The 25,188-nt window shown below is 39.8% G+C and overlaps 1 protein-coding gene across 4 annotated transcripts in view; it reads left to right on the forward strand.

Annotated features, from left to right (window-relative positions):
* CCSER2 (coiled-coil serine rich protein 2) overlaps positions 1-25,188 on the forward strand; it is a 198,945-nt gene that overhangs the window by 166,024 nt on the left and 7,733 nt on the right. The window contains exons 10-11 of one of the 4 annotated variants that reach the window (XM_063435388.1): positions 2,707-2,791; positions 13,603-13,642. The exons of 2 other annotated variants lie outside the window; for them this stretch is intronic. In XM_063435388.1, the coding sequence (XP_063291458.1) occupies positions 2,707-2,791; positions 13,603-13,642 (125 nt within the window). The remainder of the gene's footprint in view (positions 1-2,706; positions 2,792-13,602; positions 13,643-25,188) is intronic. One more of the 4 variants, XM_063435389.1, reaches the window with a different exon arrangement.

The following is a 25,188-nucleotide window of genomic DNA, read 5'->3' on the forward strand; positions in this document are numbered from 1 at the left end:
TTCTGTAGTTTATATGATTGCACAGTCACGGAGGTATCCGTGCCTAAAGAAATGAATGCCAGCAGCCCTAGTGCTTTAAATACAGCGTGTGGGAGTAGGGCAAGCAGGAATAGCATACAGATTGGGCCTCACATATCAGTCACTGTCACTTAATCAGCTCCTGCCGCAATTTTCCAACTCTTATCAGGAGGTCTGAAGCTGCCGTCAATACGAACTCTTCAAGAGTCATTTAAATTCAGCCTGCTCCTGAAACAATGCTATCAATACACAGAGGAATTCTACCAAGGATATTGAGATTTTCTTGGTTTTTACTCCTGCCGTAACAGAAGTTTTGTATTTATTTTATTTAATGCGATAGCTCTGTTGGTTAATGCACCAACTGTGAAATCTGTTCTAACCTGTGGGTTGCAGAGTCCCTGCCTTTCTTCCTTCTGGTGTAGGTCAAATAAATACTATACGATTGGTAATCAAACCCATAAATGATAAAATATGTGAAAGGATCTCTATACATAGTAATTATCACTACCTTGTAAGCTGATTAGCGAGACCCAGCTTTTATATTGAATATGGGTCAATTTCTCCATCAGTAGCCAGGCTTTCAGGGGCCAGCAGTGTTTCCACAGAATTCGAACACCAATCAGGGAGATGAGGAGAAAGCAAATGATACGTCTTTCTCCTGCATGGCATTAAGATCCATTTAGCTCATTACTAGTCTTAAGCATTGAAACCAATTCTCTCGTAAATAAATTGCCCAAAAGGTAGATTCCCCAGATGTTTTACAACTACAGCATCAATGAGGATTTGCCATTCAAAGGCATTCCAAAGGTATGCAAGACCTCATGGAAGTTGTAGTTCTACAACATCTGGCTTTTGGGCCATCCTGATCTATAGACCTGCTTGGTGAATTGATCTAATAGTACGAATAGCTGTGTAGGTGCTAAGATACACGTTCCTGCTTTATTAATCCCGTAACGGTTGATGGTTACAATGAAAGACCAGCGTTGCCCTTGATTATATGAAATGTAGAAGTCTATGCGTCATGCAATCTGTAGGGAATGAGTGTGTAACACATTCACAGAAATTGAAATGAGTCAATTCAAAGATGAAGGTGCACAAACAAAGAGGTTTATTCTGACTATTTTTATTATTATTATTATTATTATTATTATATATGGCTGTTCTGAATGTTCTGGCTTTACATTGTAGATTGATATAACTTCTAAAGTAGAAATAGGTTTGTCTTTGCATGTCGGTACTTTTACCCACATTTGTTTTCATATATAATATAAGCTGCAATTAGTAAATCGGGAAGTTCAGAGTTTTACAAAACGTTCTCGCTATTTTCTGTTCCGTTTCAGCTTACTTACGTTTTGGAAAAGTATTCAATTTTTGCCCGTTCGTTCACAGTGGTTTATAGTGCAGATGAAAATGTCAAAATTACAAATGTCGGGCCAGAGCCTTAAAAAAAGAATTTTTATTCATTTTAACCGGTCAACTAGATCGGGAAAAATAGTTAGCCAAAATATAGCTTCTCTGTTACTGGCAACACAAGTGTGCTCTGACCCCAATATGGGGTTCTGTAACAGCAAGTTGACGGATTGTCTTTTACAGAAGTGGCTTAGAAGAGTGTGGGTTTTTTTTTTTTCCCCGTCATGACCTGTGAGACAGGCTTTATAGTGAAACTTCAAGAAAAGCGGTTTAAGCTGATCCTAATGTAATAATTGCGCAGCTACCACTTGTCTGGGAAATAAATTTCACAGTCTAATAACTTGTTAAGTGAAACCCTGTGGGGACGTTTTGGTTATTACCACAATATTAGCCCTGTAACCTAATATATGGTTTGCATGGCAGTTTACTCACTGCATCTTTAATGAGCTAGCGGAACGTTTAACAACTGCTTTGGACAGACCAACTCCCAAAGGTAAAGGCTCTTGGGATTTTTAATTTAAAAGTCCACGCTACATGTCTCCAAAGCCTGGAGCGTTGCGGATTCTTCAGTAAAAGTCTCAAAGCATTTCTCAATTCATTAGTGACTAGCTATTATTCGAAGATTTTAACATAAAGTACTGAAATACTCTGTGAATTATTGTAACGATAGAACGCCTATGCTTCTCCATTTAACAAGGGAAATTATTTATGTCCAGGATATTATCACCCACGCAGCAGATGTCACTGTCTGGAGCATACAATAAGACACCGACATATGCAATTGAATAAAATTCCCTGCTTATTCTTTGAATAAAAGGACTATGAATGCTTCGTTAAACGTTTCTAGGTCACATTTCTTTTGCCTTTGTATCTGTGCTCTGCAGGTACGATGTTTTGGAATAGGCTGCCGTACCACAGATTGGAATCTTTGCTGTTCTTGCAAACTGTTTGCTTCGTGCTGCAATGTATTTATTCATGTTTTCTTTTGTTTGTTTTGTGTTTTTTGTTTCATTCACGTTCATATTTAATCGCTTTCCAGGCTCGCCAAAATACCCCTTTGCTATTCTTCTTTATTTATTTTTTGATGTCCTGTTTGTATGTTACTGTAATTACATCTATTCTTTCGGAACATTGCATTACTGTTTGAAATTCCACAGAGGACGTTTTTTCGTTTGTAACATCATATTGTTGGCTGTCGTGTTTTTTTGTTTTTGTTTTTTTGGACCCACTGGATTTCTCCATTTTATTATCCTTTTTCCCCTCTCTTTTTCTGCACAGAGTGGGTATTCTGCTCCCTCCTTCTCTCCCTGGCAGGGCTCATACCAGGGGAGCCCTCGGATTGGTACACCGCACCGCAGGCAGAGTGAGTCTGTGCTCTTCTCACTCATCCCTCCTCCCCTTTTATGTTTGCCAACTAGACGCTGTTATTTTGCATGCAACACCTTCCCAATAGCATCCCTGCCTTGGTGCTGACCCACATGATGATATATAAAATCATATGCTATTATCTAACCAAAGTGCTTTGTTGGTCCCCACATCCTAAAACTGTCGTTTCCCACACTGCAGATTTTGTGCATTGCTCGCTAAAACCATCAGTCTCTCCTTCTCTGCACATTTACCAATAACTTTCTTTTCTGTGGTCTTACAATGTTCTTAGATTGTGCTACTGTACAAGTAAGTCAAGTGTAGATATTACACATATGTAAGGCACCCAAAAAACGGAAGGGAAAAAGTTCCACTTGTAAATATTATGATAGTTTGTTTGCTTTGCCTCCTGTAGTACACCGTTCGCACTTCAGCCATTTATCACACAGCCCTGATAAGCACATGAACTACACTAAACCGTTATTGCATTTCTTTACATATTTTATGTAAAGCTTCAAAGATCAGATGCACAGGATCTCCTACCTGCCCTCCCCACTCTGATTCATCGTCAATAGTTCCCAATCCTAGATTGTCTTTTCAATAACAAACAAAATGGCCGCCACACCTTGTGACCTACGACCTCCAGATTTTAAAGACTGCAGCTCACAGCAGACCTCTACATTTTAACAAATGCAAAATGCCTTTTTTTTTCTTTTGCAAGCTTTGCCCCTTTCTGAAATGTATTGGACACGTGGCATTTCATAAGTATGTAGATTACGTGATTTAGGACTTGTCCTGAATTTATACCCAATCTAAGCTGGTTCTGTGCCAATTTCATGCCTTCTAGCTTGACATAGGATTTATTTACCTGTCCCGTGCAGAGATAGATGCGAACTGTATTATGAGGTGTGTTTTTTTTTTTTGTTTGTTTTTTTCTATGTATTGGTTTTGAGCACAGTACTCAATGAGGCGATTGGTGGATAACTTGGAGTCATTTCTAAACAAACCTACTCAAAAATATCTGCCAATTTTTGGTTAACATGCACTGTTTACCCAAGCCAAAATGTGGGAAATATGCAGCAATAATGAGCAAAACCCCACTTACATATGCTGCATGAATCCGGTAATGGGTTGTTGGGTTTTTTTTTATACAGAGGCACAGAAAGGCACTTTATGTAAATCACCTATACTCCTATTATTGCTTCTGGGCACCCATATTTACAGACTCACAGATATCACTACTCGGACACTGCAGTAGTGTTTACTGGTGTAAGGAATACATGAACTGTAACTAAAGAACTTTTTTCCTTTTTAAATAGTTAAAGCTGCAAGGCCCATGACTATACTTTCTATAGTTTTTGTTGGTCATTTTCATTTTTTATTTATTTATTATTATAACTCACATTATATAAGAACTTTTTTTATTAAGCACACCGACTTGATTTTGCAAAAATAAACATGTTTTCAAGCATTTCTTCCCGTATGCCCTCATTTTCAAGTCATTTGCAATCCGCTGACCATACTTTATTGAAAGACTGTGGAAAGCCTTTGGTAATGAACTGAAAAATAATGCCTTACTGCGATAAACAGCCTAAGGCCACCCAAAAGAACAAGCTTTTTAACAACGCCAAAAAGCAACAGATGTGCAGCATTGCTTCCCCTTTCCTTTTCCATAAAGTTTTTGCGTGGCACAGTAACATCTGGCGCATGATTCACCTTTGTCTTGTGCTAACAGCCCTGTGTGTTTTAATGGCATGCTAACGTGTGTTCTAAATTTTGCAATATTGTTGCCTTAAAAGCAGTTTGTTTCTTCTGTTAATGGAATGGTAAGTCGGTTATTGTTCCTCACTATACAAATCACTCGTGGAAGACTGGCTGCAGCGGACAAATTGCAGCGGCAGGACTTATTCACCCAGATCAAATATTGTACAGAGGTATTTAAGTTTATTAGCTGCCGAGGTAGTCAAGTTTATTAGCTACTGTTTATCGCATCCCTAGAGGGCACTTATATACCAAACACAAATTGAGATAAACATATATTGTAGAATGAGATCATTAAAACATCCCAAGTCCATGTTGAAATGTTGAAAAACAAATTAGCAACGCTCCGTTGGGAAATTTAAAATCGAATTGCCACTTAGTTGGAACGTGCATTTTAAAGAAGGCAAACAATAAGGCTGTAGTATCCGTACATTAACATTGCAATGAAGCTAATAATTAGCATTACATTTTAAGAACCATTTCTACTAGGCTTTCTAGGGTGATTTTAGTAGAGGGTACACATGCACGGTGGACTTTACCAGAACATTACTTTGCAGATTTCTTGTCTGCTGTTTGTAAGTAGACTGTGCCACACAGACACCATTCTAATCCAGCGAAATTAACGGGACCCTGCTGTGTGCAATATATTTATTACTGGTATTTAAAAAGCGCCAACCATATTCCGCAGCGCTTTACAGTTGGGAAAAAGACAAGACAAGACAATACAATAAAAACAGACCGATACTACCGGTAGAAGGCCCTGCCCGTGAGCTTACAATCTAAAGGTTAAACTGTGGAAATGGGACATAAGGTGGCAGAGGAATTTGTATGAGATGGCATAGAGAGTTAATGGCATAACTGCAGCAGGTGATAGCTACAGGTACAAATAGTAACATTGTTACAGTAAATTAATAATGTAGTAACTAAGATGAAGGAAATCCGGCAGAATGGCTTCTGATTCTCAGTCTGTACCTTTAAACTGCAGTCTTCAAATTAAATGGGCTTCTTGCAGGGGTGGGTGTAAAACTATATAGTATATTGTGTACCTATAGATCATAGAATCAACATTTCTACTAGCAATTGGGGCGTGAACGGTTGGCCCTGGCGTGTAGACATTCACCCCTGATGGGTATAATATGACTTGCAGAAACCATTAACTATTGAGGCCTGGCTAGTAACACAGGTTTTTTCAGCATTGTGTATATAGAATACTTTAATAATTGCATCTACACATGGTGCTAGGGTAGTGGATACAGTAGTGGTAGTGGATACAGTTTAGCGTCTGTTTAAGAAGGACCTTCCACTGGTTCAAACACCTGTTGAAAGGTGGCTTCACAGACCTTCTGCACACACTTGCATCTCATCCTGCACCTTGCTGTAATCTATCTCAGAACACTTGGCTCTCTAAACACATTGCAAAGGGAGAAGGCATGGCCAGGACGTCTGTGCTGCTAAGCCATTTATAGATGTATACTTCTTAGTATATTATATCATTAGGGGCCATTACAGGGATGCCAGTGCATACCTTAAACTGGTTTGCACAGTGTTCGGATTCTTTACCACCAGTGACTTTATTGTAATGCCATAAAGGACCACATTCTGACTAACTCTATATAAATTCCTTTAAAGGAAAAGAACAAGAATGGTGGGGGAGGGGAATTGTGATTGAAATCCCCTCTCCGCCTTTCTGTGAGAAAAGCAGGTCTTATGGCTTTACTGGGGTGGAGATTTTTGTTTAACATTGTATTAACTATCCACAGACTTCAGGTGGAAGGGGTTTTCAATCACAATTTTTTACCCACCATAACCTTTTTGGTTTTTGCTTCCCAAGCACCACCAAGCCTCCATAGCAAGCCAGTAACCAACCATTTGCATTAACAATGAAACAACTGCCCATGAGTGGTTCACTGGCTTTACATCTTTTCCTAAGTTGTGTTTCAAAGCTGTTGTATACAGCAAACAGACTCAAAGGAATCCATGTTTAAAATGGAATGAGCCAAAAATGTGATTCTTTGTTAAACTAATTTGCATATGCCCACCCAGAATCCTTTGTAGTAGTAACATCACTGCAGATTTGTGATTTCTGTGGGAAAAGCAAGTTTTATGGCTTGACTGTGTGCAGATTTTTGTTTAACATTGTATTAAAAAAAGAAAATAATCTATATATATAAAATACAATCCCAGCTGTACATTGTAGAGGATATAAATAATAAAAGCAAAGGTTTTTCATTTAAAGGAATATATAGAGTTAGTCAGAATTTGGTCCTTAATGGCATTACAATAAAGTAGCTGGTGGCAAAGAATGTGCAAACCAGTTTAAGGTATGCATTGTGATAACATGGAAAGCAAATGTTCCTTAATGATATAGATATATATAATCTCACAGCTGTACATTGTAGAGAATATAAACTATAAAAGCAAACATTTTTTTCATGTAAAGGGACTCTAAATCAGACCACTTCATCTAAATAAAGAGTCCTTTTAACTCTGTAATGTAAAACATTGGAGTATTTTTTAGAAGCTGCAATGTTTACATTGATGGGTTACATCTACCTCTAGTAAAACTCAGCCATGTGATGCAGGAGCTCATAGGAAAGCATTGAATATAATGCTTTCTTATGTTTAAAGGACCACTATAGTTATCCAGACCACTTCAGCTCAATGAACTGGTCCCCCAGGTTTTATCCCTGTAGCTGTAAACATAGCAGTTTCAGAGAAACTGCTATGTTTACATTGCAGGGTTAATCCAGCCTCTAGTGGCTGTCTTTATGACAGCCGCTAGAGGCGCTTCCGCGACGCTCAATGCGAAAAAGCACGCAGAACGTCCATTGGAAAGCATTGAGTAATGCTTTCCTATGGGCGGTTTAAATGCGCGCATGGCGCTGGGAAAAGGTAAGTGCCTGAAGGGGGTTTTAACCACTTCAGCCCAGCAGGAGGGGGGCCCTGAGGATGGGGGGGACCTAAGGACTATATAGTACCAGGAAAATGAGTTTGTTTTCCTGACACTATAGTGATCCTTTAAGCTTGGATTCACACAATGCTGGAGGCAGAGAGCCAAGCAGAGCCAAAGGAGTCTCGGTAGCGGGAAAAGGTGAGTAAAACTCCTCTTAATTCATATTACAGATGGGGTGAGGTGGCGAGATCTGTAACTAGCCAGGGTTGTAGCATTTTAGAAATAAAGGTTTGTTTTCCGAACGCTATAGTGTTCCTTCAAGTGTAACTTTTCGAAGGCACAGAACAGTCTAACCAGCATGAATGCTGATCAGCTCTCCTCTCAACCACAGACTGCTAGTAATTCAGAACTTTATTTACACAATACTCCATAGATGTCTAAAAAAAAAAAAAAGTATTTCACATGTGCGTGATGATACAGGAAAATCCCCCTGAAATGAGCGGTCTTCCTGGGCCTACCATTGAGGTTCAGTTTCAGTATTTGTACATGCGCTAGACTTAAAACAGTGACCCAGTTCCTGGCATGTGAACTCCTGGGAGTTAAATGAAAGAAAAGTTAAGAACTGAACAGTAAGAATGGTAATGTTTCGTTTTCCTTTTGTTTGTAGTTTTCTATATTTTATTTGTTCTAGCCAATGAAACCAAACAAAGGATAAAGATAAAGCATCAAGATTTCCCCTTTCATTAGGAGAAGAATGGGATTATGTTATTTGTTAAAGCTCTTGAATATTTTTTTTGCAGAAGACATTCACATTTTTCACACTTAGAATTTTTCTCACATATATGGGTTGTAATCATCGTGTTACGATTTCACATTTTCTGAATACTTTGAAAATTAGAAAACTTCTTCAAATGCAATGAAGTGAAACTACATACATTCATCACAATAATACCGAGTCCATGTATTGCATTAGCATGTGTTTTAATCATAACTATAGCATAATTATTTAAAATAGATTTGATTAGAAAACGATCAGTCAATTATACAGAGGTCAGTTGCATTCTGGGACTTATGTCAAAGGATAAAATATAGCAAATGTAGATTATAGTCCAGGTTTTTGCAATTGGTGCAAAGGTATTTTTTTCTGTTTGTTTGTTTTTTGTTTTTGTTTTGTTTTTGTATAACATTTGGCTTCCCCCTCCCCTTTTATTTTCATTATGAGGTTAAGAATGCCCTGGCCAACTGAGTAGCTAACCAAACAAAATAGAGAATCCACACATTCCAAACTCGAAATAGTTGTTATAAATGAGAATAAGTATTGTTTGTGGTGAATTGAGAACCAAATATTATAACCAAAATAATTTCTTGTGTTAAATTTTCAAACCTACAATTTTTCCAGCTCTGATCCATGTATGGTATAACACAGTAATGTTTGTGAATATAAAGAAAGTGTGTCATCAAAGTGGTTTAATATCTTAATATACGGTACTCTTTGTTATACCATATGGTTATTTATTTTTCTTATTCATGTACATTGAAGTTTTCAAATAAATAATTTGCTTAACCTTTCCTAAAACCATTTATATACAACTTTGATTGGTTTGTTGGTTATCTGACCCTGTGCTCACTATTTTGCAATGGCCCATTGCTTTTTCAAAACAGTGTGCACTTTTTGTCTGTGGCATTTTCTGTCAGGCAATAGGCTAGCTAAGACAGTCCAGCCAAAAGTGAATAAAAATAGCTGTCAGAGACGTGGGAGGAAAAGGCAAGGGATTTCTTTAAATAAAATGAATTCGATTTTAATTGTAATATTCCAGTTCATTTTTTTTAAAGATCATTTTAAGATAATTACCGTTTTTATTTAATAATCAAAACATAGCATTCACTGTTTTAAATTTCTCATGAATTTAAAAAGTCCTAAACAGATCACCACCTGTTTCTATGTACTTGGTTATAATACTAGAATAACATATATTGAGATCAGAACCCAGGTCTGCACAATTCATTCATTAAACAGGTAGAAGCTCCCAGGAAATGTTTAATATCAGGATACGCGCAGTATAATTGATTTTCCCAGTAAACCAGGGTGAATTCTTAGCCTACATTTATGAATATAAATCGCCTTACAGATAGCATTTAGTAATTACTCTGTCATCTTTATCCCCACAAAATAAATGACCTCTAAGTTCTCATTCCCGGTGTAGCAGGAGCAAGAGGCACAAACTATGTGACAGACCCTGCTTAACAGTGCTGGATCGTAAAATGCTTACTTTCCATGAACTCTCAGTATTAATGGCTTCCGGATGCCCTGCTCCTCTATAATCATTAGCACAGAAATAAATCCATTAAAGGAATACTATAGGGTCAGGAACACAAACGTGTATATAGTGTTAAATCCACCATCTAAAACGCCTTCCCTGATTTCCTCCCTAATTATAGTAACATCTTACTTGTATTCAAGTCTGCAGCTGCTGGCTTTGCCCCTGATCTGCCTGCTTACAGCTAACATTAGAAGTAATTCTCTGAACCAATCACAATGCTTCCGCATAGGATTGGCTGAGCTTGTCAAGGAGGCAGATCAGGGGCTGAGCCAGCACAAGTCAAGTCAAAGACCTGGCCAATCAGCATCTCCTCAGAGTTGCATTGAATTAATTCATCTCTATGAGGAAAGTTCAGCTTCTCCATGCAGAGGATGGAGACACTGAATGGCAGTGCTCCTCAATCCTCTCATCAAGGCACAGCTAACAGTCCAGGATTTATGGATTACCCAGGTGTGTCTAAGATGTTTAAAAAAAAAAAAAAAAAAAAAAAAACAACCTTAAAAACCCCTTAGACTCTAGAACAAGATGTTAGGTGTGCCTTGAGTCGCACTGCCCCAGGAAACACCTCTAGTAGCCATCTGAGGAGTGGACAGTGGAGTTATCCCTAAGCTATATGTAAACATTGTATTTCCTCTTGAAAGACAGTGTTTATTGCAAAACGCCTATAGGAAGTTATTCTACTCACCAAAACAAATACAGTAAGCTGTATCCTGGTGATACAGTGTTATAGTCCTGGTGACTATAGTGTTTTTTTTTAAAGGAACACTCTGTTAGTGAATTGATAAAGATATAATAAAAATAAATTGGCACTCCACCTTACTGGCTACCCACCTGGGTGCATTCTACCATAGTTATATAAATTGTGTTAAAAATAGGTGCTCTCTCTCATCATTACCAAGTGCCAGAGCATACTCCTTACTCCAGCCAGATCCACCCAGAGTGAGGTCATAAAGAATCTTAAACTCTGTCATGTCCAATGTTTCTCTGAAGCATGACAGACATACATTGCATGGCAATGGCAATCTCCACGATCTTCCAGTCTATTGTTTATCTGAGAGGCTTGAGCCATGTTCAGTGTCATCATGCTGTGTGTGACAGCCACTAGAGGTGGCATCATGCAGGTTGACAACCACAAGAGGTGTATTTTTGGTAAAATATTTCTTTTAAACAGCAATGGTTTAAACCAGTGGTTCCCACGCCAGTTCTCATGGCCCACCAACATTCCAGGTTTTGACAGTATCTCCATTGGACTGAAAAGGGAAATACATAAATCCTGGATTGTTGGTTGACCATGAGGACTGGTTTGGGAACCAGAAATGGGGCGTTATGCATGCACCAAAACCACTTATTTCAGATGATGTGGTTTTGGTGTTGAATGTGTCCCTTTAATAATTTGGAATTATTTAGTGTCCCTGTATAAGACATAATATAACTAGTCAGCTGGGTTTTAAGCACGGTGTGTGAACAACATGCCACTATTTTATAACAAGGTCAAGAAAACCAGTGAATAGGTTTTGTTTAATTTAATTTATTACCAGATCCTGTATTGGTATTTACTTCAATTTTAATTGTCCTCTTCACTATATTCTTGGTATACGTTGTAAGATTGTACTCTTTCTGTTTGTTTATTATTTAATCAGTTCAGCTAGGAACACCACAATGTATGTAAAAGAACATAACACATAAACCTACTGGAAACGTTATGCTCATCATTAAAGCAACAATTGTAAGTTGTTGTGCAGTACGGAGAGATATACTGTATTATTTATGTATTTCACATTGTGCCACTTATAGCTATGTTTACCTAATGGCAGGAGGTAATTTGTTTTCTTGTCTTGCTTAAGTCCGATGGTTCAATACCACTTCAAATAATATTTATTCTAGTTCTTATTGTGTATAGAAAATTCTAACCTTACAGCATTTGGGGTAAACGGTCATTTATGATCTATGTAAATGTTTGCATACAATGTATGGAGAACATGTTTATATATTTATTGCTGTTTACTGTGCTGCTGAAATAATTAATTCATAGCTCAAATGGTGCTGTATTCCCTAAGATGGCATCTGAACATTTAAAGGAGCCTGCTTGTGTAGCTACCCCCAAGTGATGCAATTGACATCCTTCACGCCCTAGTGTAGAAAGAATATATATATATAAAAAAGGTAGAATATATATATATATATATATATATATATATATATATATATATATATATATATATATATATATATATATATAATCTTCAATTTTCTTAGATCATTTGTTTTGGTCTAAAATTATCAATTCTCTGGTACCCTGTGTATTTTCATTTTGGACAAACATATATATATATATATATATATATATACAAATGTTTTGTCCACAAATATAGAAAAAGATGTAATAATGTGTGGCAAAACGCTGCATTACGCCAATCAGCGTCTCCTCATAGAGATACATTGAATCAATGCACCTCTATGGAGAAGATTCAGTCTCTCCACACAGTGAGTGGAGATGCTAAACGTTAGTGCTGCACACTGACCCAGGAAGCACCTCTAATGGCCGCCACTAGTGGTGTCCCTAGGCTGCAATGTAAACACTACCTTTTCTCTGAAAAGGCAGTGCTTACATTAAAAATCCTGCTGGGACAGGCTATAGACACCAGAACTACTACATTAACCCCGTAGTTGTTCTGGTGTCTGTAGTGTCCTTTTAAGTAATGCTTTATTATGTATATAGTGTAAACGGAACGATCTTTAAACTAGTTGGAAGCTTAAAATCCGTTTATTTAGGTAAGTAGTGATCTGTCTACTTTAAGATATAAAATATCCTGATTTGAATTATCACTTAGAATTATTTCCAAAATATTTTTAGCACTGTACATGTTTACTGATCATGCTATTCTATGTGCAGCTTTGATATGATACAGATTACATGTAACCGGGCTGAATGAAATGCCAGCTGGTCCATCAAGTACAACCTGTCCACATATTCACTAGTTAATTAACCCAGTGACTAAGGTAACAGACTAGACCAGGGGTAGGGAACCTTCGGCACTCCAGATGTTGTGAACTACGTCTCCCACAATGATTTTACAGCCATAATGCTGGCAAAGAATCATGGTAGGTGTAGTCCAAAACATCTGGAGTGCCGAAGGTGGCCTATCCCTGGACTAGACTATACTGTATGCAGGTCTCAGACTAGGATGTCATTTGCACATATTGATCTTAAAAATAGTTGTAGCTAATAGTTTTATGCCAACGTTATAAAATAATGTGTGTGTTCACCTTGTGTGTTTTTAAAGGTTAATAAGTGTTAAACTAGTTTGCCTTTTGTGAACCTAATTTTTGTGTGTTTTATTTTAATAATTGTTCCTGCTTTTGTGAGTATATTAGTTCAGAGCTCCGGATTTTTTTTTTTATTATTTTAATATTTTTTTTTGTGGCATACAATGTATACTGCTTGCATTTATATTAATTAGAGCCAGTTTTGCGCAATTGAACTTCTGCGTGCACCACTGGGACGACACGGAGCTTTGATTATTGCATATACAATTAGACACTCTTTGTGGCCTACATTTTGCTCCCATTGCGATTACAGGTGAACAGTTTGACTCCTCTTCAAAGAATATTGCTCTAGGTTTTGTGAATATCTTTCTCTAACACTGTTCCTTTGCTATGCATTTCCCCCAAGAATTGACAAAAGATTAAACAGAGCTCATTACAGGAAAGAAAGCATACATTTTGAATAGAGGAATAACTGTTCTCGGCCTTAATTAGCTGCTACTGTATGTGCTTCTCTGATATCATTGTCCTTGTCTTTCTGTCCCTGCTTCCCCATTTGCCATTGGAAAGGAGTTGAGGAGTTATTCCATTACTTCTCTGATAAAGCGTGGTATAGTACTATTTCCGATTTCTACCCATGTTCTGCTTCCCTCCTCCTGTTTACATCACACTGATCTTATTCCCTGCATGTCGCATGTACCAAGTGTTGTGCATGCAGCAAGATTGTCCCTGAACGTTCCAGTGTGGACGTTTATCATAAACAACCCATTGTCTGTATTATTGTGGACGCTGAAATGAATATTGTCAGAGAAAACCGTGGTAATTACGGTAATGTGCGCCTCTGTGTTTTGCATGTTGAAAAATTCTGTCTGCCATTTTTTATCAAGAACTGTACATTTGACAAACACCACAATAATCTATTAAGGGTTCCGTGACATTTTAGAACAGATTGGCCTGCTATGGTTGCATAAAGGCTGTATGGATGCTAATTGAGCAGGACGCTCCACAATGACGTACTTTAATTTTAGCGGTGTGAGTGGGGGTGTGGCCAGGGGCGGAGCTGTTCTGATAAATTTTAGGTGACTTACTAATAACATTTAATGCAACTACAATGTAATTCAGAACAAGAACAATGTATCTTATTTACACAGACTGATTTCTAAAAACATTTAATGTAGTATAAAGACCCATTACTGGGAGTATTATTACTGTTGAGCTCTGTTATACACTCAGACACATTACTGGGAGTATTATTGCTGTGGAGCTCTGTTATACACTCAGACACATTACAGTGGGGTGGGGCTTAGGTGACTTGCTAATAACAATTTATGCAACTAAAAGAACAATGTATCTTTGTTACACTAATTTCTAAACACATTACATAAAGACACATTACTGGGAGTATTATTACTGTGGAGCTCTGTTATACATTCAGACACATTACTGGGATTATTATTGCTGTGGAGCTCTGTTATACGCTCACACACATTACTGGGAGTATTATTGCTGTGGAGCTCTGTTATACACTCAGACACATTACTGGGAGTATTATTACTGTGGAGCTCTGTTATACACTCAGACACATTACTGGGAGTATTATTGCTGTGGGGCTCTGTTATACACTCAGACACATTACTGGGAGTATTATTACTGTGGAGCTCTGTTATACATTCAGACACATTACTGGGAGTATTATTACTGTGGAGCTCTGTTATACATTCAGACACATTACTGGGAGTATTATTACTGTGGAGCTCTGTTATACATTCAGACACATTACTGGGATTATTATTGCTGTGGAGCTCTGTTATACGCTCAGACACATTACTGGGATTATTATTGCTGTGGAGCTCTGTTATACGCTCACACACATTACTGGGATTATTATTGCTGTGGAACTCTGTTATACGCTCACACACATTACTGGGAGTATTATTACTGTGGAGCTCTGTTATACATTCAGACACATTACTGGGATTATTATTGCTCTGGAGCTCTGTTATACGCTCACACACATTACTGGGAGTATTATTGCTGTGGGGCTCTGTTATACATTTAGACACACCAACAATATGGACCTCCTAGAAGAGTGACATTGCGGTACAAAATAGAGATTTGGGACCCAAATAGAGAACAACCCTCCTAAATTAAGTCTCGTGGGAGAATTGCAGTCTACAGCAAGCCTTTCTGATTCTGGTCCAACTAAAACTCCCATGATTCTCTGGCCATCTTTTGCATTCAAAGTATTGTGGGGGATTTGGGCAGGGGGGGCTACATTTGAGTTCCATGTTATATGGGGAACATGATGACACCAAAGTATGGTTCTTGTGTTCGCATTATGTGCATAAACTAATAAAAATTTGTTTTTAGTAAAATGATTTTGGTTCAAGCAAGTACCTAAATATCGAATGTATTGTAGCCTCATAAAGCAGTGCATTATTTACAAAATGCAGACATTTGCTTTTTGTTTTTTGTTTTTTTATATTTACCCTCTTTACAGAGGAATAGAGTTGTAATATGTAGTAGAGCTTTTTGTTTCAATGTACAGCCTGTATTATTTTGATGAATGGGGATCTAGTAGTTCTTTATGCGGCCGTGCCATGAATCCGCTCAGTCTGTGCAATTGCATTTTGATATCACAGCCGATACTTCTTCAGCTGTGAGAAACTGCCGTTTAAGTTCCTGATCGCTGTAAACGCACTGGGATTTCTGGGTTTCTCTTTTGATGGAAATGGTGAGAGACACTTTTTGTCTTGTTGGAAGAAAAAGCCACACAGACAAGAGACCTTGTGTTAGAAACAGGCGAAAACGTGGCAATAAAAGCCAGAAAGCAGATCAAGAGATCAGTTAAAGGGAACCTTCAGATCCCAGGTTGTTAGTGGCAACCTATCCCCAATTTGATCTTCTTACTATTAATAAATATGCATTTCTAGTTCTTTAATCAGGTGTATTTACTAAACCAAGAACGGCTATTTTGGGTTAAAATTTATAAAATCCAAACTAGAAAGATCGCTACAATTTGCTGGCCTAAACTATTTGATTTAATGGCTAGTTCCAGGCTGCTTGCAGTTTACTTGATAAATAAACAAATTTACTGGATGACTTTCCATATCAGTCACCAATATGAATTAAACATTTTAGATTTCATTCCCCGTTAATGATTTCTAGAAACTCCGCATTGATAACTAATCTCCACTTGATGCACTGCCGGCTATTGCATGGTTGGTCAAAAACATCTTGAGCACCACAAGCACAAGTCGTTCTTCCATATCTTGGTGTCAAAGTTAGACCTTAAAGGTTACGCCAAGCACCATAACCACTGTAGCCTTTAGTAGTGGTTAGGATGTGAGGAGTGCTCAGCGCCATTCCCTGGTAAAGGGACACACAGTATGGCAAAAGTTTGCCCTCTTACCTATGTCCCACCAAGCCTTCTGCAATAGCCAGTGACGCCCATCCAGTTTCTGCAGAGCTGTAATTGACTGTTAACAGTTTTGCCGGGAATGTATTGGCTGAGACTGTCAGCTGATCGCTTTCAGCCAGTGAGACACACTATGAGTAGAAAAGGCACGGAATTGACAGTAGCCAGTCTGGAACTCTTGTTCTGGGCTGTCTAATGACATACTAATGACAGTGCAGAGGTGGAGTTCCACAGCATCACTATCTCCTTATATTCCGCTTTTTAGAGTAAAAATTCTGCACATACAGACACCATGGACACTTGGAGTAGCCCAGTATTCTTTTTAGTACAAGTAAAATTTGTATATTCTGTGGAATGATTTGTTTTAAATAGCCTGCATGTTTTGTTATTTAGTCGGCATAGTATCATAATATGTGTGTATATATACTCGCGCACATATATATATATATATATATAATCTCTTACTAAGTACACCTCTACTAAAGAAACATTTGTTTTATTGATATCAGGCGTGTCTCTGCTGATAGTCTCCTCTTTTATTCTCCTAAATTCCTTCTCTTATTGCTTCTATGATTAAAAGCACAGTTATGTGTCTTGCCTCTGGTGTTATAAATATAAAAAAAAAAAAAAAAAATGTAATCCTCTAATCCTTAATTTCTACAAGTCCGTCATCTATTTTTAATTATTTTTTTTTGTTTGTACCGTAGCATTTTGGCTGAAGGTGTGGTAACTGAGCAATAATGGTGATTATATCCATGTTTTTTGTCGAATGTTTTATTACATTTCAAATACTTTGTATTCAGCCTTCATTTGTATGTTGGCTGCTACCTGAGCTCATGACAAGATTTCCTGCAGATTATTTTTTCTTTTAGCTTTGTCACCCCCCATCCCCCCCAAAGATTTCTGCTAAATAGTATAGGTAGATGGAATGTTTTAGAATAGTCTAGATGGATCAGATTTTGCATGTAGATGTCCTGTGGTCAGAAACCTGTAGTGGGAATACCTGAATGCTGGCTCTCAATTTGTATTGTTGGATATCTATGCTTGGTAATCACTTAAACAACAACCCCCTCCAGCTCTTACAAGAAATGAAACTGACCAGACATTGGAACATGTAATCCTAAATCTGAGTAGGGCAAGATGCAAAACTGAGTCAGCATATTGGTGAACAGATGCCAGGTATCCCAAAAATGATCGCAATCCTCCTACTATCAAGAGTACCAGATTTGGAGGGCAACTCTTGCAGATTTTAGGATGATACATATATATATATATTTCTTTTTAACCGTTTGCATTGCACCGAATCTCCAATTGGATTTGGAGGAGCAAAGCTGCTTAATGGATTGGTGACCATAAATCCTAAACCTTTTTTTTTTTTTTTTAACCCAATGAAGAACCATGGTCATACCCTTAATTCTGGATGCAAGATGACACAAACCAGGGCCAAAGAGAAGGGTATCATAAACATACAAAGGTTAGCTATGGGAATCTAAATTTCTTTTCTTGATCTTAAGTCCAGAAGGTTCGACATGTACATGCATTCTGAACTGGAATATTGATGTCAAGCCAGATCATATTAACTAAAGCAGAATGGAGTTTTTATTTATTTTACCACCCATGATCACCCCAGACTTCTCAGTAATGCTAATTGCTTGGTGAAATTGGTTAGTAAACCATTAAAAGGCAGAACTTATAATGCATCCTCCAAAATAATGGTCAGCCAGGATAGATATGGCCATGTCAACTTAAAGATCATTCTTCAAGAGGGTTCTTGTCTAGAGGAACATCATACATTCTCTTGAACCTCACAGACAAAGCAAAAGGCATATACCTCATACACAATGGTTGTATTGATGCTGTATACTGGAATAAAAGGAACTGAAATAGCAGATCCCTGGAAGTCTTTAAAATTATGGACTTTCAAAAACTTTAGCCATTTCAGTTTGATTGAAATAAGACAACTGGAGCTTATAAGAAGTCCCAAAGAAATGTTCCATATGCTGAATGGGAAAACCAAAGAGGAATTCATCAGTGTTGTATTTCAGAACTGGTGCCAGTAATGACGTGTTAAAGCCCCCATTAGAGCAAGAGATCAAGCCCAAGCTCCATGAGGTCTCAGCAAGAAGAGACGTCTTAAAGAGGCTTACAACAGGAGTACTGGAGAACTTGAATGGAGTGGCAGGGAAAATATGTAATGTGGTTCAGTTTTGGTGGAGTGATATGTTACAGGTTCTGTAGATCCACGGAAACTATTTCTAAAGTGTAGATAAATATCTTGCACACAATTATCTCATTCAAATAACCATGTCAACATAACAAGACACACACAGGGATGTCCATTTTAGGATCATCTTTACCAACACCCCTGAATATAGTAATACCGGAGGTGTTCTTTAGAACATATTGGGACATGTGGGGAATGATCAAAGTAGACTTCTCCAAAGTGCCGAGATGGGAGCAATTGGAGTAGTGATTAGACTTAAACCGGTAACATGCAGCAGTTAATCGATAGCAGTAGCAGAACTCGGAGAGAGAAATGTCTGCTGTGAGACTGTCAAGGGGCAATGTCCGCTTGCCCTGCCCAACAGATACTAACTCAATGTTTGTCATCCGAGCCATAAGATTTACTGGCATCATAGCGGTGCCTAAAAAACAAAACCTACATTTCTCGGTGGAACCCAGGAAAAGCCTTGCATGTAAAACCTGCTTGTCCCATCAGAGTGTAGGCTTTGGGAGGTCCTAGGTACCAACCATAACAAATAGAATCACAGTTTTGTGACATTTATTTGCTCTGTTTGGTAAACCAGAGATCTACTTCTTGTAGTAGTTAGGATTTTAACTGGCCATGCCACCCCTTCCACTCTGTCAAATCAGGGTTATTCACTAAAGTGAGATTTGATAGGAAAATAGCCAAACTGAAAGCTGACTTGGAGAACTTTTCCAGTCTGGTTATTTTTTCCTCAAAGGGACACTATATAGTCACAAAACTACAGCTTATTGAATTTGTTCTGGTGAGTAGAATCATTCCCTTCAGGCTTTTTGCTGTAAACACTGTCTTTTCAGAGAAAATTAAGTGTTTACATTACAGCCTAGTAATAACTCTCTACTGGCCATTCCTCAGATGGCCACTAGAGGTGCTTCCTGGGGAAGTGCTGAACAGTGTGACTGACATTCAGTGTCTCCACCCTCTGTATGCAGACACTGAACTTTCCTCCTAGAGATGCAATGATTCAATTCATCTTTATGAGAGGATGCTGATTGGCGAGGGCTGTTTTTGACTTGTGCCGGCTCTGCTACTGATCTGCCTCCTTGACAGTCTCATGTTATCCTACGGGAAAGCATTGTGATTGGCTCACAAAATCACTTCTGATGTCAGCAGACAGCAGGTAGTTCAGGGGCAAAGGCAGCAGCTACAGACTTGAATACAAGTGAGATTTTACTATGATTAGGGGGAAAGAAGTGATACAACGGTTGCTTTTCTCTGATACCTGTCCCTTGAAAGAGGCTTCAACTTGGCTCTGAAAGGTTCCAAAATGTTAGGCCGACAGATTGTTGCTGCAGAATATGGTTAAAAACAATATTACTCCTGTCGGTTCCTCTGAGATGTTGATACTGGGAGATGAAATGTTAAGCTAGGATATCTGCTGAAATAAAGAGGCCATCAATGCATTCAGAGGGCCCTCTGCAGAATGTTCTTCTTCCATGTGTTTCCAATATGGCCTGGAATTTTGTACTGAAAGGGTTAATATGGGCATGTTATGACCACTTTAATAACAATTAATTATACTTGTAACGGACAGTTTTGCTCACCAGAGGTTAAAACCAGTTTAGGCGATATTCCCCTTTCCAGATGCACCGACAGCTACTGTAAGCACCAATCTCCCGAACTGCAAACACATGAATTCACCAACTCCCGAACAGAAGACACACGCATACTGGAAACAGCCAAACAGGAAAAACCATACGAACAGTTTACACTCCTGGCAGTCTCACTGTAACAGCATACAATCCAATTTACCCCAAGAACGAGACGACACTTCGTTTGAGGGTCAAGCAGAACTGATTTACTGGGGCTACCTGCCCGGCTTTTATGCAGGTCTCCCAGCTGGTGGACACTCCCCTATGGGACCAGATGGAAGACTGGGAAACATATTGGACATTGACCAATCACAAGCTTACAATCCCACAATGCATCACAATCTCTCCTTTCTGTTCTGGAGATAATTGGGAAGTAATCCAATTATCTCCAAGGACAGAGGCAAAACTCCATTAGCCACATGGCAGACAAAGGACAATAAAAGACATAAAATTACATACTGTTAAATTTATCACATAGAACATACACATTCTACCTATCCCCAGATAGCTTAGATCTGAGCGCACATTATTACCGGATGGCGCTCAGATCACATACATACAGTTCAATCGTCATGAAGCCAAAGTCTTTCATACAGTCTTTCAGTATACAGCTGGGCTCCATGGCATAGCTATCTGGGGTAGCATGGCTTTAATACCACAATACTCTTCTATATATATAGTCTAGTTTTTTTGATATACAGATAATTATCAGTAATGTTGATACATGTTATTTGGAAAGAAAACACACGGATACAATTATAATAAGAGAGGCACATTAATAGCCAGTGCTTTAAAAAAGGTTATTGGGGGGGGGGATCGGAGCCTAGCAGTGAACCAGAGCGGCCACACTTTCCCGAGCTCTGCAATAAGTTGCCTTAAAAGGCTGTTTTTGAAAGGCTACCTGGTGAACAAACAGGCTACAAACCTTGCCCGATGCACCCTAATCAATATGGGTCGAAAAAATAAGAAACCCAAAGCGGACAAAGACACACCAAGCTGAGACATAGGTGAGATGCTCCGCAGCACACAGAAGGCTGCATGGGACAAGATGGCGTCCCTCGAGGAAGGCTCCTCATACTCCTCTGACGACTTCTATGATGAGCCGGAGGAGGGGGATGCCCTCAGATTAAACACGGGACCCAGACCACGCAAGCTGGAAGATAGGGAACCGGTCACTGCTGCTCAGCTAAAAACAATGCTTGCGGAGCTCCGCACCAATATAGCGGGAGACATGGCCCACTTCCAAAAGACCATGGAGGGCGCAACAACAAAAATTGCCCAACTAGAGGTGGCACGTCATACCCACGACTCGAGACTATCCAGGGCAGAGAAGAGGATCGAAGAACTGGAGCAGGTGCACTTTGCCGCCACGAGCAGGCTCGATGCCATGGAGGATGTGCGGAGACTGTACAACCTCAAGATTAAAGGTGTACCGGAGGCACTGGAGACTTCGGACTAACCACATTTCCTACGGCGATTCCTTGCAGCATACATCCCTCACAAACAGGCGAAGGCAATAAAACTTAACAGCGTGTTTCGCTTACAGAAAAATGCGAGCGCACCGACAACCGCAACGCCGGACCTCATTGTACGGTTCCAGTCACTGCAGGACAAGGCCCTACTCCTCATGGCGGTGAGAGGGAAGTCTCTGATAGGGTTTGAAGGAGCTATGCTGCAAATATTCCCGGACCTCACCAGGAGCACACTGGCATGGCGCCGCTTTCTGCGTCCACATCTACAGCTCATGCGAGCAAACAACATCTCCTATCGGTGGGGACACCCAAGAACCGTCCGATTCCAGGCACAAGGGGAAACATACCATGTGGGCACTCTGAAAGAGCTGGAAGACCAACTGTGTAAGCTGGGACTCCTTACCCCAAGCGCAACCTCTGGTTCAGGACTAGCTCACCTAGACCCGGCTACAATCCCGGAATTCACAACCCGCATGGCTCAAGCTCAATTGGCGTCCAGAGACTTAACCTGACTCCCATGGCTGAGTCCGACCGGCAAGAAGGCACCTTAGCCGAGACAGCCCTTCATTACATCGGGACTTACCCAACCACACCACTGCTATTGCCTTTTAATGTTTATCTTTTAATGTTTATGTTTTGATTGCGTGCTTTATTATGACTAGACTAATAAGTGCTAATCTCCGCTGTGTAACATAGCCGCACACCAATGGCGACGCTTGCCTTACCGGATTACTCTGCTCAGAAATCTGTCCAGATAGACACCTAGCGCTCTGATCACCGCCAGATATGCCTCACGGGCACCTTAAAGGGACACTATAGTCACCTGAACAACTACAGCTTAATGTATTTGTTCAGGTGAGATCTATAGCTCCCTGCAGGCAATCTAATGTAAACACTGTATTTTCAGAGAAAATACAGTGTTTACATTGATTGATAGGAATACCTCCAGTGGCCGTCACTCAGACGGCCACTAGAGGCACTTCCTATCATGCATGGCCCTGAAAAGGCCCTGTACACGTCAGATGTATTAAAATACGTCTGACGTGTGCAGGAGAGAGAAGGCACTGTGTGCGCGCCTTCTCTCTCCAGCCTGTCGGCAGAGGAAGGGGGAGGGCAAAGACCGCGAGCTGAGCTGTCAGTCAGCTCAGCTCGCGGCCGCGCGCATGCGCGGTAGTGCGCTCAGGACTTCAGAGGGCGGCATGAATGCCGCCCTCTGAAGTATGTGCGCATGTGTGGCGAAGCCGCGCATGCGCACAAGGGAGCAATGACGCTTCCAAATGGAAGCGTCTGATTGCTCCCTGCTCGCGCCCGCCTATTTCGTCATTTTGACGAAATAGGGGGCGCGGCTTCACCAGGCTCCCTGCGCTGGAATGAGGTGAGTAAAATATTCTCCCTGGATAGTCCCTTTAATCCCCCCCACCCCCTCCCAATAGACCCTACCGGACATCTGGTCCGACTCTCTTTAAACCACTACACAGATAAGGGGGTGCACCCCCCCCCCCCCCCCGTAAGTTTTAGATACACTCAAAGATCCTATAATTGTCACCAACCCTCTATGGGGGGTACCACTATATGGTCTGCTCTCCGAAGCTCACCTTTTCATGCTACTCTCATGTAACCTACCATATATAACTTAAGCAATCCCAATATGTGTCACTCGATTTTAGTAAGAAACGCCTGCATAATGTTGATGTTTTGAAGTTTCCTCTTGGCTACCTTAACAATGTCGGTATCATCCGGGTGACACACATGGGTGCTAAACCTTTGTATGTTTTTCATGTTAAAATCTAAAAAAAAATCTAAAATCTGTGCAAGTTCCTCACTCACCATATCAATACATTGTATCACATGTCGATGTACTGCCTGTCACCGCTGTTGTGGCGATGTATGCTCTTATGTTATCCCTTGCATGCAAAAAGTAAAGAATTTAAAAAAAAAAAGGTTATTAGGAGCTTTTTGATTGTAAACCATTAAAGGGACACTCCAGGCACCCAGACCACTTCGGCTCATTGGAGTGGTCTGGGTGCCAACTCCCACTACCCTTAACCCTGCAAGTGTAATTATTGCAGTTTTTTTTAAACTGCAATAATTACCTTGCAGGGTTAAGTCCTCCCCTAGTGGCTGTCTATTAGACAGCCACTAGAGGGACTTCCTGCTTCATAGCACAGGTTTTCTGTGCTAGAGCGTCGCTGGACGTCCTCACGCTGTGTGAGGACCTCCAGCGTCGCTCTATTCCCCATAGGGAAGCATTGAAATTCATTTTCAATGCTTTCCTATGGGGTGCGCTAATGCGCATGCGCAGCATTGCCGCGCATGCGCATTAGGTCTCCTCGGCCGGCGGGCGAGATCAGTCTCGCCCACCGGCCGACGTAAGTAGAAGGAGGAGCGGCGGGGGAGGAGGAAGCAGCGACGTGGGACCTGTCGCTGCCCCTGGTAAGTCACTGAAGGGGTTTTCACCCCTTCAGCAACTGGGGATTGGGGGGTGGGAGGGAGAGGGACCCTCCAGTGCCAGGAAAACGGATTGTTTTCCTGGCACTGGAGTTTCCCTTTAAGGCAATGTTACTTTGTTTTTGTGCTTAAGAAAATAGCACACTAGTTACGGACTACATCTTCACTGATGCTTTGCCAGCATTATGGCTGTAAAAACATCTGCAGTGCCAACGTTTACCTATCCCTGGCATGTCATGAGATGATTTAACCCCTTAAGGACGCTGGACGGTTCAGGACCGTCATCGGCATTTTTCCATTGCCGACCGACGACTGTCCTGAACCGTCCTAAATTTAAGATGTACTTCCTCCGGCGGCGATCGGCGGTGCTCCCGTTGTGGGGAGACTGCCTGCAGCCCAGACAGTCTCCCCATGGCGGATTAGGACCCCTGTGGCCATGTGATCGCCCAACAGGGCGACCATATGGTCACAATAGGTGTCCATGTGTCTGCCTGCCAGGGGACTGTCTGTGCTGACAGGCAGTCTCCCTGCTGCTGTAAAATCATAAAAAAAAAGTTAGTTAATAAAAAAAAATTATTATATGTGTATATATGATATATAGACATATATTATACCTATATAATATATGTCTATATATCATATATATGTCATGCTAAGTGTATTTTTATATTAATATGTACATATATTAATATAAAAATACACTTATAATTAAATTACACACGTGTATATATATATAATATATATAATAACTATATATATATTGTGTATATATATATATATATTTTATTATAAAATACAAATAAGTTAATTAAATTAAACATGTAAAAATAATAATAAAATTTTTACAAAAAAATCTTCCCAGAAACTGGAGTCTGCCCATCGCTATTACTCGCTCCTGGCACCCTTACTACTAATGATATAACTAACTATTTTAGATATGCTGGTTTTCTCTCTCTCAGT

This window comes from Pelobates fuscus, chromosome 10 (assembly GCF_036172605.1).
Source record: "Pelobates fuscus isolate aPelFus1 chromosome 10, aPelFus1.pri, whole genome shotgun sequence".
In the NCBI taxonomy this organism is placed as follows: Eukaryota; Metazoa; Chordata; class Amphibia; order Anura; family Pelobatidae; genus Pelobates; species Pelobates fuscus.